Source organism: Xiphophorus couchianus, chromosome 4 (assembly GCF_001444195.1).
Source record: "Xiphophorus couchianus chromosome 4, X_couchianus-1.0, whole genome shotgun sequence".
Lineage (NCBI taxonomy): Eukaryota > Metazoa > Chordata > Actinopteri > Cyprinodontiformes > Poeciliidae > Xiphophorus > Xiphophorus couchianus.
Window position 1 is genome coordinate 7,925,405 of NC_040231.1, and position 16,112 is coordinate 7,941,516.

General features: G+C 40.1%; 1 protein-coding gene across 2 annotated transcripts in view; it reads right to left on the minus strand.

Moving 5' to 3' along the window:
- Positions 1–1,227: 1,227 nt before the first annotated feature.
- The window catches only part of fto (FTO alpha-ketoglutarate dependent dioxygenase), a 143,607-nt gene continuing 128,722 nt past the window's right edge, over positions 1,228–16,112 (minus strand). Inside the window, exons 9-10 of one of the 2 annotated variants that reach the window (XM_028014484.1) lie at positions 4,522–4,662; positions 1,228–2,751 (exon numbers count right to left, since the gene is read on the minus strand). In XM_028014484.1, coding sequence (XP_027870285.1) covers positions 2,745–2,751; positions 4,522–4,662 — 148 coding nt within the window. In that variant the 3' untranslated portion in view covers positions 1,228–2,744. Of the gene's footprint in view, positions 2,752–4,521; positions 4,663–16,112 lie in introns of those variants that run through there. The other variant, XM_028014486.1, reaches the window with a different exon arrangement.

Consider the following 16,112-nt stretch of genomic DNA (forward strand, 5'->3'; position numbering starts at 1 on the left):
ACTGGGATTTGACCCTAAACCGATACCTTTTCCTCACCACACACCTGGTTATTTTATCTCTCTCTGCCCCTATTGTCGGCCTAATTGAGAATGGCTCGGCTGGCTGGATGGCGGCTGACCCCGGTCAGAACAATGCATACCTGTGGCTCTCACCAGCGCCGTGTAATTGTCTCTTCAAGTGGGGCCCCTTTTTTTAGTTGCCCCCTAAGGGGGGAGAATGCTCCACACTCATCCATCACTCAGTCACTCAGCCACTACAGGAAATAGTTAACACAAGCAACCTCTGGGACAGCAGCTGGTAAAGGGCGGGGCGGTGAGGTCTTAAAGTGCAATTGAGAATATTAGCCGTCATTTCTTTTACTGGGAGAGACATTGTTCAATCCATCTGTCCATGAGTCAGTTGGAGGAAAGTTTTTGCTGACACAGGAGCTTTTCTCAAAGAGAAAAGGATCAGCAGATTATCTGATAAAAATAAAGATCTAAGTTGTGGGGAAAAAAGGAAAAAGAAGTTCTAGTACTCACTCAGGGTATCAGGAAGTTCCTCCAAAAAAACAAAATATAGTATGGCAAAATGTTAAGGGATGCAATATTAAAGATACTGGCACTTTTTAAGTTGTAGCCCATTAAATCAGCAGAGCATATTCTCCAGTCAAGGATGAACATTGACTTTTTTTTTAAGTTTTCACATCCCTTTAACTTTTACAGATTTTTTCCTGTTACAATAGACCAACACAAAGTACAGTGACTGTAACCTTTACTTAACCAGGTATGTCTCATTGAGATTAAGAATCTATTTTTCAGTGTGCTGCACAAGAATGTTAGCAGCACACGGACGAATCAAAACTAGCAGCAAACTGACAAATCAAAACCATATAAACTCCATAAAAATACAATATTGTATTCATATTTACTTGAGTACATTTTTGAGACATGTTCTTCCAGGCTTAGTTTCCACATTCTTTTTACTTATTATTTTGATTCAGCACATCTCTACAATTTCTACTTTCCCTAATCAACTCTAGTTCCTTACTACAAAGAAAAACCAAAACCAAAAATACGTACCTTTGTTAACTACTCCAAGTATTGGTTTCAAAAGATTTAGGTTAGGAAATATGATTGGAAACATGATTTTTTTTATGTCTGCACTTATTTTGTAATGAACAGTTTGTACCTGTGTGCTGTATTGGGTAGGAATACAACTTTCAAAAATGAGAAGGACTCAGGCGATTGGATAAAACACATTTCTTTTTTATTTACTGCCATTCCTACTGCTTCAGACATACAAGCTGAGGCGCTGGGAGCACAGAGTGATTCAAACAAGTCAACACCGCGGCTGATCTACAAAACAATCTCCCCGACAATAACAAACAACAAAAAGCGCTGAAAGAGAAGAAGTAAGAAGAACAGTGTTTGGCAACCATTAACATCTTGGAAAAAACCTTAGAAGTAAAAAAAGGAGTGCATTTTGCATTTTTAATAGCAAACAGCATCTCTACTTCGTCATGACTTAGATAGAGAGAGAAATAAAACTAGCTGAGCCGATAAATCACTTTGAGGTCGGCCCTCTTCCTCAATCCGTTTTTGCAGCTTTTCTGAAAGTGGATTTTGTCAGAAGCTCCGGATCTTTCCCTCGCTCTCTCGGATGGCCCGCAGCATTACAGGGGAACGTGGTGCTCTACACGCTTTAAGAGTAATTAAAAGCGACTGAACAGCTGTAATTATGAGAAACGGCGGTTGTGTTCCGGGTCATTCTATCAGAGCTGCCTTTCATCAGAGCAGAGGAAGAAGGGGCTCTTCTGCAGCTCCCCGTTTCTTCGTCTTCAAGAGCAAACAACTAGCAGGCGTCCTGCAGGGCTCACACACACTATCACATTCACACATTCACCCCTTTTTGTAGGCATGTGGGGGGGAGAGCGTGCACAAAAAAAAAAAAAGACACACACACAAGTCAACAACCAATCACATGGATAGTCGCATTGGTAAATGTACACACACACACGCACGCACACACGCAAATTACATTCGCAAAGCAAAATGGCACAAGCACGCCACTGCACCACAAACACGACACGTTCTTCATGTTTTCCACCGGATGACATTCAGAACTTTCTTATCGTAGTCTTTCTTTGGTCTCTTCAGGCTCATTCCACTTCTGAACACAATTAAACGGGGTAACACTATACACAAGTGAAGAATGAAATACCATGTGACCAAAGTGAGTTTTTTTACCAATCTATACTGTATCATAACACTGTGAGACAAGCAGAAAGCATATATGGATGTACTGTGACTACCGAGGAGTCAATCCATTGATAAAAGCATGTTTGGATTACATGAGATTAAGCAACAGAGTACACAGAAATAATAAATAGTTACACAATGTATGCTAACACTGAAATGTAGGTTCCACATATGTTTTGTTAGACCGTTGTGATACTAGTAGCTCAATGCTAAGCTCTGCGTTGTTAGCATGTTACTGAAGCACTACTCTGTATATATGGTGGTGGTCTGGTTTTTGCTCCCAGACAAATCCAAGTTGGAGTGACCGGAATGCCAATATCGGCAGGGATAGCGGTGGGTGAAAGAGAAGGGAAGGATGTAGATGCCCCAATCACAAGGAATCCAACCATGATGGAATCACAATAAATGTAGCATCAGTGGTCAGTCTCCTCAAACTGAAGTGGGGACCATTCAGAGACGCTGGTGGGTTGATTTCTTTCATCCTTAGTTCCTTTATCTGTCCTTCACATCCTAATAGAACAGAAACAAAACAATAAATATGAAAACATAAAAAATATTCTTATTTTGTCTGGTATTTATTCATGTCAAAGGCTAAGGCTGAGCATGGAGTCATTGAATTTATTAAGCTCTCAGTTATAGTTTAAAACAACAGTGGATGCACATTTTCTTGCAAAACCGTAGAATGAGCTCAAGTTTGTTTGATCTAAGAAGAGTTTGCAAATATTGAATCACTAGGTTGTGCAAAGTTGATACAAAGCGATACAAAGAAAAACTGTAAATTGAGTGAAAGGTAGTTCTAAAAATGTTTGTCTTAAAGTTGGGGTCGGGTACAAATGCAAATATGCTGCACTTTTTCTGATTTCATTTGAAAAACATGTTTTCAAAGCCATGCATCATTTTCCTCTATAATGGAGTGCATTTTTTTGTTTTGTGGTTGTAATGTAATTTAAAAACAAAGAGAAATAGATAAACATGAAATAGACAACAGGACAGTAGAGGACTTTTGAACTGGCTCCATTTACACAAAATGAACTCAACCAACTTTTGAATCTTACAAAACATATTTTTGTTCACATTTTGAAGCAGGTGTGTAAACGTCTAGGGCTGTAGGAATCTCTGCACAGAGTGAAATAGTGCTGCTAAGACTAGTACTTGATTTTTGTTTTTTATTTAAATTGTCCTTTTGGGTCTTAATAATGACCATACAATAGCCATTTGTGTTGCTTGTGCCTTGAGCAAGCCTTTCAGCTGTTCCCACAGTGTGCTCCACATGTACATTTCAGTCTCGAGTTCACGATTGACGGTTCACAAACTGCTCTAAAAATAATCGCATCAGTTATTGCGTGTCTGTGTGCATGTATTTATGTAAAACACTGAATAATAGCTGGTCTTTTAACTTGTAGAAAAGTGTTAAATAAACAGGCCAAGCAGTTGAGTGAATGGACGCTGAATTGGTGTATTATTACAATCGTACGGTAGCAGCCACATGTAATGCAAACCTAGTTTTGATGTGAAAATCCATGAAATAAGTGTGTCTGTTATTGCTGTAGCGTATTAGTAAAATGAAAAAAAAAAAAAAGAAAATACAACCTTTAACTTAAGTTATTAATTTAGGACAAATACCATGTTAAAAAATTATTGATTGTTACAATTAGTGACGTCCAGAATTATCAGCTAAAATGAATGTAACTGCAGAATTATTTCAATTTGCATTTAACTTTAAGTTGAGATTTTTTAGAAACATTTATATAATATTTCATGGCTCTATGTTTCACTTTAGATATGTATATTTATTAAACAGACATCAGGTTCTTTCAGGTTCCACTAGACTTTATAAGAACCGATATTTAAATTACCAACATTTGAAGAGAGTAAGGGAGGTTAAAAAACACCCTCAAAATCTCAATGGGATACTCACCAACACGTACACTTATTTTATTTTCTAGTTGTGGTCAGTTGGCAGACAGAGTAAGCACAAAGATCTGTTAGTGTTGGAGGAGGTGAAGACTGGAGGCTGCAGGTGTGTGAGAAGAACTGACCCGACCCGACTCCAGTTACAGTCAAACAAATGTTTTAGATTTTTTTCTACATGGATCCCTTGCCACTAAAATAGTTTTTTAAGATGAGATTGTTTTCCCTACTGAATAAATGCACTCAAATGTTGGGTTTCTTAATTTTTGTGTGAGACTATGCTACTGCAATAAAAAATGACTCAAGCAATTTTGCCCATCATTAAAAATATACTTATTCGGTGAATGTGTACATTTATTTTGGGCCCACCTCCACAGCAGTGACTCCACTCTGCTGATGATATCAGCCAGATCAAAGGGCAGAGGCATGCCGGGGTCATCCACACCCCAGAAGGGTCGGTCCACTGGGGCCTCCTCGGGGGGTAATGTCTGCGCCAGACTCGAGTGGCACCTGAGGCGAGAGGACACAGCAAACACACAAAGCCATTAACTCCTCCCTACCATCAGAACTAATTGGAAGAAACACACATCAGGGCAACAGACTTGGAAGACTTTCTGCTGCTGAGTTCAACAACAGTAATGGAGAATGTTCTATCTGAGTTGCAGCTTAGGAGTTTGTCTTTGTCTCTCTTGTATAAAAGAGACTGTAAGCATCTTAATTTTCTGCACTTGTCTTGAACTGTTTTTGGCAATACTGACATACTTTCAAGCCAGGAAAGCTCCCAGAACCAAACATAGCTGAGACAAATAGGAGAAGTGATGTCAGAACATATTTTCTCAAGCGATGAATGCCTGTGACAGCATAAAAGTGATGATAAGACATGATATCATGCATCATGATTAATGCCCTGTTCATTTCACACTCACAAAGAGCCCCACACAGCAGGATGCTTTCATAAGAACATCACTCTCTGTTGCTGCAGTGAGAAACCCAGCCTCTTCGTGTAACAGCATGATTGTTGTGTGATTAATAATTGGAGGTCATCTGTAATTTCCACAGTATGTTGAACCCCCGCAGACCTCGGCCACATCTTTTGTCAGACCTGTGTAAATATTTACTGCTGTGACTCTGTTGTGCTCTCTGCTGTCACTGTAAATCTGCCCTCCCTCTTCCTCCTGACAGACGAGAGTGACCCCTGACCTGGAGGTGCAACAGGGAGAGGCTGGATATGGCATTTTGTATGTTCCCTGTGTAGTGTGTGCTTCCTGAGCCACAAGGCCAACTATATTCCCCACTCAGTCATTATGCCACCGTCTGTCATATCTCTTTACCCAATCCACAGACGCCCAACCACCAACACCACCTTGTGGCCACTGACTGAGCGGAGGGCATGAAGGAGACCAAGAGAAAGATATGGGGGTCGGTTATGGATGGGATGAGGGGATGTTAAAGTTGTTAGGGGACAGCCGGGGGCTGCCACAATTTGTTGTAATATATTTTCTCCAGAGCCACTTAATGTTCAACTGGCTCTCAGCCTAAGTGCTGCATTTTTGGTGCGGTTAGCCCTTTAAACGGCTGCTGCATTACGGTGGTGAGGAGCAGCATTAACATCCACTGTCCAATATATCTTTTGGCGTTCTGGATCAGGGCCTGATAATAGCATCTGTTAACATGCACTAAGTACCATTATGTAGCACATCACTTCATAAATAATACGATTAAGTGACCTTGGGGCTTTGCGACGAGCCGTGTGTTTAAATGTTCTCATCATTTATTTAGGGTGCAAATTAAAGGAAGCACCACTTCAGAGAGGGAAGATGAAGACATGGATGGCATACTGATCTCTGCAGTGTGTGAGTGCAAACTGACCCAGACAGCAAACACACATACACACGGTGCGATTCTGCTGACATCAGCTTATGGATACCACAGCCCAGAGAAAGCCATGCTTTTGATTTGGTCTGATTAAGTATTCATGCAGCAGAGCTTTGAAAGAACAGCCTTTTTCTGCTGCCCTGAGTCATAATGAAAGGCTACATAGTGTGAAACCCCGACTGGCCACCTTCAACAGAGCTGCTGCATTTATTTGACAAGGGATCTTGCAACATTTGTACGCAAACAGAAGGCTCCTGGTTTACCAGAGATATAAAAGATATAGCGGCTGGAGGACTATCAAAGATAATATAGTGAAGGTAATTCAGCACACACTTTTACACAATCTACCACTGTTTCCCGAGTACTGTCCCCTGACTGCTAAAATGGAACCAAACAAAAAGTCAATATCGGGCGAGGTGCCTTAAGCTCTCCAGGGCTCTCACAAGATATTCTGTGTAAGCCACAGTAGAGTACAAACAAGGCCCTCCGAAAGACTTTCCCCTGGCAGAGCAGTCCACCTTAAAGTTAAGGTCAAAGACAAAGAGGCGTGCATGTGTGTGTTCAGTGGTGTTGGAAAGGGAGGGCTTTAAAGGAGGTAGAGAATGTGTTTGCGAGTCCAGGCTGTTCCAATGGATTAACCCCAGACAGATATGGGCCTAACTATCCCATCTGGCGCTCGGTCAAGAGAGATTGGCAATACAATCACTCATTTCAATTTGCCCTGAAACCTTATAGCCTGGCAGGCCCCTGCTCAAATGGTATGCTAATGCGAAAGGTATCTAGGACTCCATCGCCTCTATTCCACAGAGGCCTGTACCTCCGTGCAGCACAGTGCACTTGAACTGCGGCTGGGGCAGTAGCTCCACGGCCCTCACTGTAATAAGGGCCCGAGCCCCTTTGCGCTCAAACTAACCACTTTAGCTAAAGTGAGTGTTAATTATGGACAGGCAAAGCAGTCAATAAAAGGTTAATGTAAAAGTCAAAGGATAAATTCCTTTAAGCATTGCATCATTCCACCATCTCTGCGACCAACACACTGCTCACAGGTCTCCTAATCAATACGTTTTACTGTAATGCGCTCCCTATCGATTTCCTCCCCCTGCACTCCATGGTCCGAGCTCCATCACTTGGTTGAATAAAGGAAGGAGAGGAGAAAAGGGGGGAGAGAAAACTGAGTAAATAAAATGATTAACCTCAGTTTCACTTTGTTGTTTCGCTCTCTGAGTCCATCTGAAAGGCTTGTCAGAAGAGTGAAGGGTGGTCCAATATCATCCCTGCCATCAGATCACAACAGTCCTGACCAGCCCAATCATCAGCATCATCAGTACTTTCAATCTCTGGGTGGTGTGTAATTGTGTAGGAGTACGCTCAAGCAGGGTCATACATTAAAAGGCTCTACGCTCTTAACAGGGTAGAAATCCGCCTAATAGACAACATCAGTGCTTCCGACTCAAGCAATTACACTGATAAATGCACAATTGTGTCAGGCAAAGTGAAAAACAACCAAGAGAATGTAGATAGGAGACAACACTTATTGCATTATTGCTACAGAAGGTTTTTTGTAATCACAAGGGACTACAGTGCGTGGGCTTCCTGACTCAGAACATCATCATACAAAATGCCAAAATGATGTGGTGCTTTTTACAAAAGTCAAAGAAAGAAAAAGGTAAGTTGAGGCAAAAAAGTTAGAGCAGCGCTTGTTGTCCCAGGAGGAGGATGAGGAAATGCATCTGGCTGCAGTGTGGGATATACTAAACAACCAGGCAATACATGGTCCTGCTTTATGTGATAAATTACACATAAAGCATTTAAACATACATAATTTAGAAATATTTTTCAGTATCTGTGTTATGGCCTCCATTAATTCCTCTGTCACATTGCTACTTAAGTTCCGACATTGTTTGATTTACAAATTTACCATAGCACTCCCTTATTTGTCTCAGCGCTGGTAACAACTAAACATTGCTATTGTCTGCAAGAAAGAAAGCTGACTGATTGGAAAGTCATGGGGTGGAAACTACAGGAGTGTCTTTTTGTTTGAAAGTACAGCTGGTATGCATTTGAATTTAATTAAACGTCTACTAAACTCAGGAGCCATTCACTCTTCATGTTCATTAAATTTTCCACAAGTGTTTATCTGTAAAAAAAATGAAAACAATAATGAAAAAAAGCTTGGGCTTACACCAACTTTGACAATTTATCAACTTATATTTAAGTAAAATCAAATTCTTCCTTTTAAACATACTTCACTGAAAAATAATTATATAAGGGAGTGATTTTATGATTCTTGACACATTCGCCTGTGTTGTCCAACTCTCTATTCCTGACTATAAATTAATGTTATGGAGCCCTGACTCTTATCCATTGACCACTGTAGTTAGGCACCAGCCCCTACATAACTCTGCAATGATTCAGTGCGTATGAAAAATTATGGTAAAATGTGTTGAAAACTTTAATTGTAAATAATAAAAAAAATTATATATTAACTTTTGTAACAACAACAAATAAGCATTACTTTTTGTGGTTTGAATAAAAACTATTGTTACACAGCTTGTTTAAGAGTTTTGTGTGTCTATCAAGAAACATTTTCAGGGTTATGTTACTGTGAGAATCTCACTTATACCCTTGCCTAACTTTAATGAAAGTATGTTTTATGAAGATCAGAACAGATTAAAAAAAAGAAATATTAGACTTTAAATATGTAACTATAGCTACGTGAGTGGTGTATTTTGTACACAGTACATTAAAGGACACCAGCAGAGAGAAATATCAACACTGAACAAAGAACCATTTCAAAAGTATGTGTCCTTCCCTGTCTATGAACTTAACCACCCCAAAAGATAAAACTTGTACAAAAGTATACTGAACATCAATCAATCAGCCTTGCCACTTTTTCATCTGTATTACATGCCTGTGCTGATCAAGGGAAGTGTAATACCTTAGATCACCTGCTTCCTCATGCTCTGCCTGTTTCATCTAACTCGCAAGAAATTTTGCGCAGGTGTGAACTTTTATGGTTTTGGCAGCCTGAGTGCCTGAGAGCTGAGAATGCAATCAAACAAGTCATGAAAAAACAGGCATGTGTCTCATAAATCAGCGTGTCCCTGAAGCTAGGGCATGCAATCACGCTCCAAGGAAAAATGAGAATGAAAGAAGTATATTATCTATGTACTTTTAGTATGCATGCAACGCTGTGTACAAAATTAGTGATTTAGCACATCTGCCTTTTATTTTAGGCAGTTACAGTTTTAATGGGTTTAAGACAGACAGGTTGATTGCTTCTAATCCAGGTACTAATCTTGGTATTGTGCAAGATACAAGACAGACATCCAGAGAGCAGAACCCATGTACCTTTAAGGTTTGAATCTCAGTTTATGCCACCCAGAACTCTAAAAGTCATGTTGAACCCCGGTTTTTGTCATTATTGGAGGCATTAGATTGACACACAAACCTTTAAATTTAAATTTGATCATTTATTACCATATATATAGCTTCAATGTGAAGTAGTGGAAAATATGAACCAGCCAGCAGAAACTAAAGTGTGAGCAGGGCCAGCTTTGAACAGTTTCCTTAAGATCAAGCAAATGCTATTGTGTCTGCAGACGGCTGCTGACTGTACATTTTGTGTGTGAGGTGGGCAAGTATGGTGAGGGAACCAGAAAGGGAGGGGGCATGATCAAATGTGTGACATATGTTCCTTTCTTTTTGAGTCCCTCTAAGGAGCCTTGGCTAATAAAACCAACATCTGATGCACTCTTTTTTTCCCCTTTAATTAATGGTTGCGGTAACCGCAAAAAGGGGCATTAGTAAGAGGGCTTGTTTAAAACCCCCACCACTCCACCCACGTGCTACTTACGACTGCGCTGCTGCTGGGAACAATGATTCTGTCGGAGTGTATGGGTACCTGTGGGTGGGGTAGCCTCTTCCTAAGACTCTGTGAGGTCTCCCCTTTGCCAGCTGCAGTCTATATTGCTCATTAAACCACATGAAACAAATAAGGTTCGTTATTGGCATCTGAAGCTAGCTTCAAACCCAGGACTGTGGGTAACAAGGGAGTCTATGGCAAAATCATACAAGTTTTGTTATACCTTCCCAGTCCTCGCCTGTTTTACACCGAGAGTGTTTGATGTGGCCTGGCTCTCTGCCCTGTCTGGAGCTGGATGAACCAGATGTAACAGAAAAAAAACACACACACAAAGGCCAGGTAGACGCTAAAGTCAGCCTTCATAATTGAAGGCAATAAAACACTTGCAGCCTGGAAGTGCAAAGGAGGGGAGCTCCTAAACTGCTGCTACTGCTCTCAAAAACCAGGTGGACGTCTATTAGGTGCTTAACAGCGTAACAAATTACCAAACACCCTGGCCTGCTCTTTCTGCTCCTGAGGGTACTGGATGGAATGTGGTCTAATGTCAACACAGGCGCAAAATTTATGACAGGACAACTATTGTTCAAATGCAATCAGGCTCTAATAAAAAACGAAGGTAGGAAAAGGACAAATAGATAGGGTCCTCCTGGCAGTTTACTTTTTCAGCAAGGGGAGGAGAGACAGATCAACCCCTAAGGCTGAAAGAGAGACAGTTTGAGTGTGTGTGCTCAAGGTTGACTAGGTAAGAATGAGAATGATTGTGACTTTAGACCTTCTAGCTACCTGAATCTGGCTGAAGATTTATTCAAGTAGAACACATAGCTTAAAAAAGAAGGAAAAAGAAATGAAAGACAATTTAAAAGAAAGTTTCATGTAGTATATCTGTACAGCGATGGGGCACCTGGCTCTACTCAGCATGCGAACGTGACAAAATACCACAATGAAACATTTGTATGTAAACAGACAAAACTAATTAAACTCTGTTCCGACCAGACACTGAGGTTTCTCCGAATGACGTTCATTTATAAAACCCTGAGGAGAAAGTGGAGCAATAGGAAGACTTGATGGTAAGGGTAAAAAGGGTGACAGTCCTGAGAGTGATTAAGCTTTTCCCAGCTTAGAATTACACAAGCTGCAAATCTTACGTTAGCGAAAAAGCTTCATCAAGAACATGGTTAATGTGGCAATGGGAGCACTAACTCTTATTTTTTTTATGCTGATTTAATGACTTTGCTGTGAAAAGTTATTGTGGGAGTGATATTGTAAAACAATATATATTTTATATATTTTATCCTTCTCTTTCCCTTGTTGTTCAGATCCTCTGGGCCTTGTGGGCATCATCTGAACAGTGCAATAACGCTGGTGATGGATGTGGTGTGCTGCTATAGCAACCCACTCCAGCTACTGGACAATACCTGACCGCAGTCACACGATAAGGTCGATCTAACAACGGCACAATTCCCACCTGTCTTCAAGCAACAATAGAGGGGTTGAGCTAACTTAACTAATTATAGTGTATTGTATCTTAAATGGACAAGATACAAGTCATCCTTGTAGCTGCGGGGAATGTGGTGTTAAGTTTTTAAGCCTTTATGTAAAGCAAACTGTGAGACAGAAGCTTTAAACTGTTGCAAAACATATATCAAGTTTCAGAAATGTGTGTATTAAACTGCTTTACAAGAAAGACAGAGTGACATACAGCAAAGGTTCTGTTTTCCTTTAAACAAAGCATGGGAACAAACAGCACAGTCTTCAATAGCAGGAAACTACTTTGAATCAACATGACATTTTATTTAAACAGCATACAAGCATACATTGCTGACACTCCTTGAGATCATATCATAGGCTTTGTCAATATATGACTTCCTTCTCGATGAGGCTGTCGTAAATTATGGAGCTCATTAACACTAGAATGGCTGGAGTTAGGCCATTTGGACATATACCTATTCAGGCTAGAGATAGTCCAACTGGCCTGAAGCCCGTTGGAGTGAAGCCCTTTTGTTCAGTAAATAGGGCCATTACCTAGGCTGGATGGGTGTAGGCAGAAGGTCTAATATGAGCATCCAAAAACCTCTTGGTAATAAAGAAAAACTAACATAGCCATTTAAAAGTTATTGTTAAATAATCAGGTAAATATTGCCATCCTAGCAGGCACAGCTGTAATTATTTTAGGTGCAGCATTGGTGATTCAGTTAAAGCTCTTTTGGTCTTCGTCTTTCCAACAAACAAAGGAGTGGTGCTGTTCGAGAAAATGTTCACATGCTTGCATCTGCAAGAAGTCAACAACAACACTACCTTTACTTTCTCTGTTTAATCTGCAAGACAAAATCCTACTGATGCTTTACTTCCTCAGAAAAGCAACAATAGACAAAGTCCCAAATTCACTCAAGCATAGCACAGAATGTGTGTGCATTCATGCATGAACTGTGCGTTCGTGCCAGAGTAGGGCTTTCTGCCAGGTGTTTGAACTTTTGCATCACCAGGTACTCCTGCTGCGAGAACACAAGTTTTTTTCACCCTATTAAGTAAATAGTGTAATCAAAGGGGCCTCTGCATTAAAAAACTAAAGAAAAAAAAATGTTGTGAACACCCAGCAATTTGTTTGGAAGAGCAGTCAGGTTAGGCCCTAAGGCACTGCACCAAACACCATTCACAAGGCTAATGAAGTGAGTCATGGAATGAATACCTGGCTATTCAGTTGACTTGGTGTGTGGTTTTAAGGCTACTTTAATTGTAATAATTCACAGTAGATGGCGGATCCAAACAGTAGACCTACCACGTAGGGAAGTGGAGAAACAAAAATAACTTTAGTCGAGCTAAAAAAAACAACAACCTGAAAACAGAACAAGAGTAAACAGCCAAGAAAGTAGATTACTGAGTCAAATGAAGCAGAAACAAACCACACAACACGTCATGCAGAATACAGCACAACTCCCTATGCCAATGCTGTAAGGCATTATGCAATACAATGAGCTTTCTGAGACAAGGCAATACATGATGTTAAGCTTATGAGAACAAGACAAGATTTTTAATTATTTTAAATATTATAGATACAATACATCAAAGTAAGTATTTAAGCCTAATGTAAAAACATAAATAAAGTAAGTATGACAAACTAAATTCAATTACATGTAATAAGCTAACTAACTGAGAGCTCCATTCCTTTTTTTCAGTATAGTGAATACTCAAGTCTTTCTCCCCAAGTCTTTGTCACATCTCAAGTTTATAATGGCTGACATTAATATTTTTTCATCAACTGCCAAATCTAGTCTGCCTATAAAACTAACATCAAGTTCTCTTTATTTTGTTCTTAGAACCAGTTTATCATTTTTAAAGAAATCTTTTAACATTTAAATCAACATAGTAAAAACAGTAACAAACTCTTTAGATCCTTGAGAAAATGATGACATTTAAACATTCTGAAAAAATCTACCTCTAGCACAATATTTATTTAATGCCAAGGATCCAAAAGAATGCAATCAACAGGCCAGCTTGAGAAGCCTGCTTTTAGTCAACTCTGTCAGCACAAGAACAAATTCCTCTATTGTTTCAAAAGAGTCAAACATAAATAAAATATTCACGTCTATTTCCCAGAACTCTGACTAATACTTTACATTAACAAACAATATCATGTGCTGACAGCAACAACATTCTGGTTGTCAGGACTTTCAAAGTGTGATTTTCTATCCCAAGGTCTCATGCAATGAGATCTTGTTGCACCCCTGCATTCTGGGAAAGAAAATCAGTTTACATAAAAGTGTGGAATGAAATAAATTACCTGCGAAAAATATGATGTAAAAATAAAATAAAGCTAGATGGTTAAGAGTCAACAGCAACATAAAAAAAACATTGCAGCATAGGTAGCACAACAATTAAAAGTACACTAAAAGAAAATAAAAATTACTATGAATTCTCATTTAATATGTGAAATGTATTTGTGGGGCAAAAATATAAGCTCTTTCTAGTGACTAGGTTTTGAGTGCAATCTATCAGCTATGGATATTAACAAGATTTGATGCCAAACAAAACATCAAACAAATTCAACTCCCTATACCTGAGAATCATGTTTCATTGCCTTTTATTATGAAAATACTGATGTGAGAAAGCTGACACTTCTTGCTGTGTCAAAAAAAAAGTCAAAGTTGGTTGCAGAGGCTTAGTCTGTTTGCCACAAAGACAACAAGACGACAAAAGCCAAAAGGAGTGCTCAGCGTAATGAAAACAGAGGATTACAAGCCAAGTGGTAACAGATCAACTCTTTATTAGTTTCCTGTCTCAACGATTTTCCCTCTCCATAAACATCCCCACTCTGCCCTACCTATCCCAGCGAGGATGGTTCTTGCTAAATTCTCTGGCGTTGCAACTGATCCCGGGTCAGCTGTGGGGAGTAACAGAGGGATAACCTCTTTCTGAGCCCCACATAAAACCCAGATGGCTGTGTGGAAGCTCTGATCCAAAAACTAGCTTACAACTCAATCACTCTGGTTGCATCTCCAAGTCCACAGTTTAACCCCCTCCGATGTCAGCCAAGGTCACAGATGCACGCTCGAGAGGCGAAAAGAGCCAGGAGTGAAGTGCTGCCAGAGCCGAAGGAATTAGATCCGGGCTGAGTGGCCCTCATCTGGCTAAGCCCAGTAAGCAGCAAGACTAACAGGCTGAAGCACGGTGGTTTGGGTTCATGCACAAACACACACCCATGCGTTGAAACTTGGGTGCAAACGGACACACGCACAAATAGATATATAGCGGCAAACACACATTGACACACCCATACTAACGGAAGGACTCCGAGGGCTACAGATGGCATGCCCTGGGCCTGGTAACAGGGGCTCTGATTGAGCTAGTTTTAGATCCAGAGTGGAAGCTGCCACAACACACGAGGCTCAGGGGTTCAGGGGGAAGACAAAGAACAGCGGAAGGAGAGCGTGAGGCAATGAGAAGAGGAGGTGGAGCCTGACTTCACTATCCTCACAAGGGATTCAACATTTTTAGTACAACATCAACATGTCACTGCCCATTTGTCCCTTTGCCCTGCTGAGCATGTGCTCCTACCTGTGCATCTTCACCTAAAGCCTACTCCCATACACACACTTCATGAAAACACACTTGCACAGTGGGAGCCAGCGGCCAATTCAGCCATAATTCCGCTTGACTTCCGCTGCCTGACTGGCAGGAGACGGGGAGGGTGAGGACAACAAGCTGTGAATACGGGAAGAGACAGAAAATCATTGAGAACCTTGCCTTTATGAATCTTTGATGAGAGTGAGTGGGGGCTGGCAGGGACTCTGCCTCTGGTTAAATCAGAGCATAGTGTGTGTAGTGTGTATATGACTGCCAACAGAGGTTGAGATGAACAGGGCCTGGACCAGGCCCAGACAACTACAAACCCCACAGTCTGGAACATTTGTCCCTGCAATTAGTCTCTGTCCTCTTTGTTCATGTTGGAGGTAAATGTACTGGTAGTTACCAAAACTACTTTGTGTGCAAGTTAGGGGTATCTTGTATTGTTAGTTTTGTAGCCGTCAGTTATTCCAAAGAGTAAACTGTTCAGACTCAACCCTTCTATAATAAAAAACTATGTTTAGATGGAAGAATTCTTTTGGTATAGCAGGACAGATTACTCATTATGTGTGACTTATGAATTTGAAGCAAGATGATAACACTTTTAAATTCAATTCAATTTATGTATAACACTATATCCCAACAAATGTCTTCTCAATGTACTTTACAAAAAATCATCCAATTCCTATACAAATTAATTTGTTTATGGAGTGATAGTCATATCATTATCTCAATCTTCGACAACATTAGCGCATGTTGCAAGTTTTTCTATTATTATGTAGCTCTGAATTGAACAAAATGTGAAGAATAAAACTGCCTTCACTACAGAGGGCAAATAAAATAGTTGAAAATAATATTTAAATGTCATTGGTTTTCTAGGTTACTAACTAAGACGCAAATCAGTTAGCAATTACTAAATCTTAATCTATCTAATGTGAAGTTATTGCACAACAGTGACACAGATAAATATAATTACATCCTCAGAATCACACAGCATAAGTCTTTGACAAGGCATCACCTTTATGACTGACACTTTTGGTAACAGCCTCTATTTTCTCACTTAAAAACAGAACCATTTTGACAAACACTAACAGGTTTGGCTCACTGCCATGAAAAACGACACAGAACTTGAAACAAGGGGAATAACTAAGAACAGATT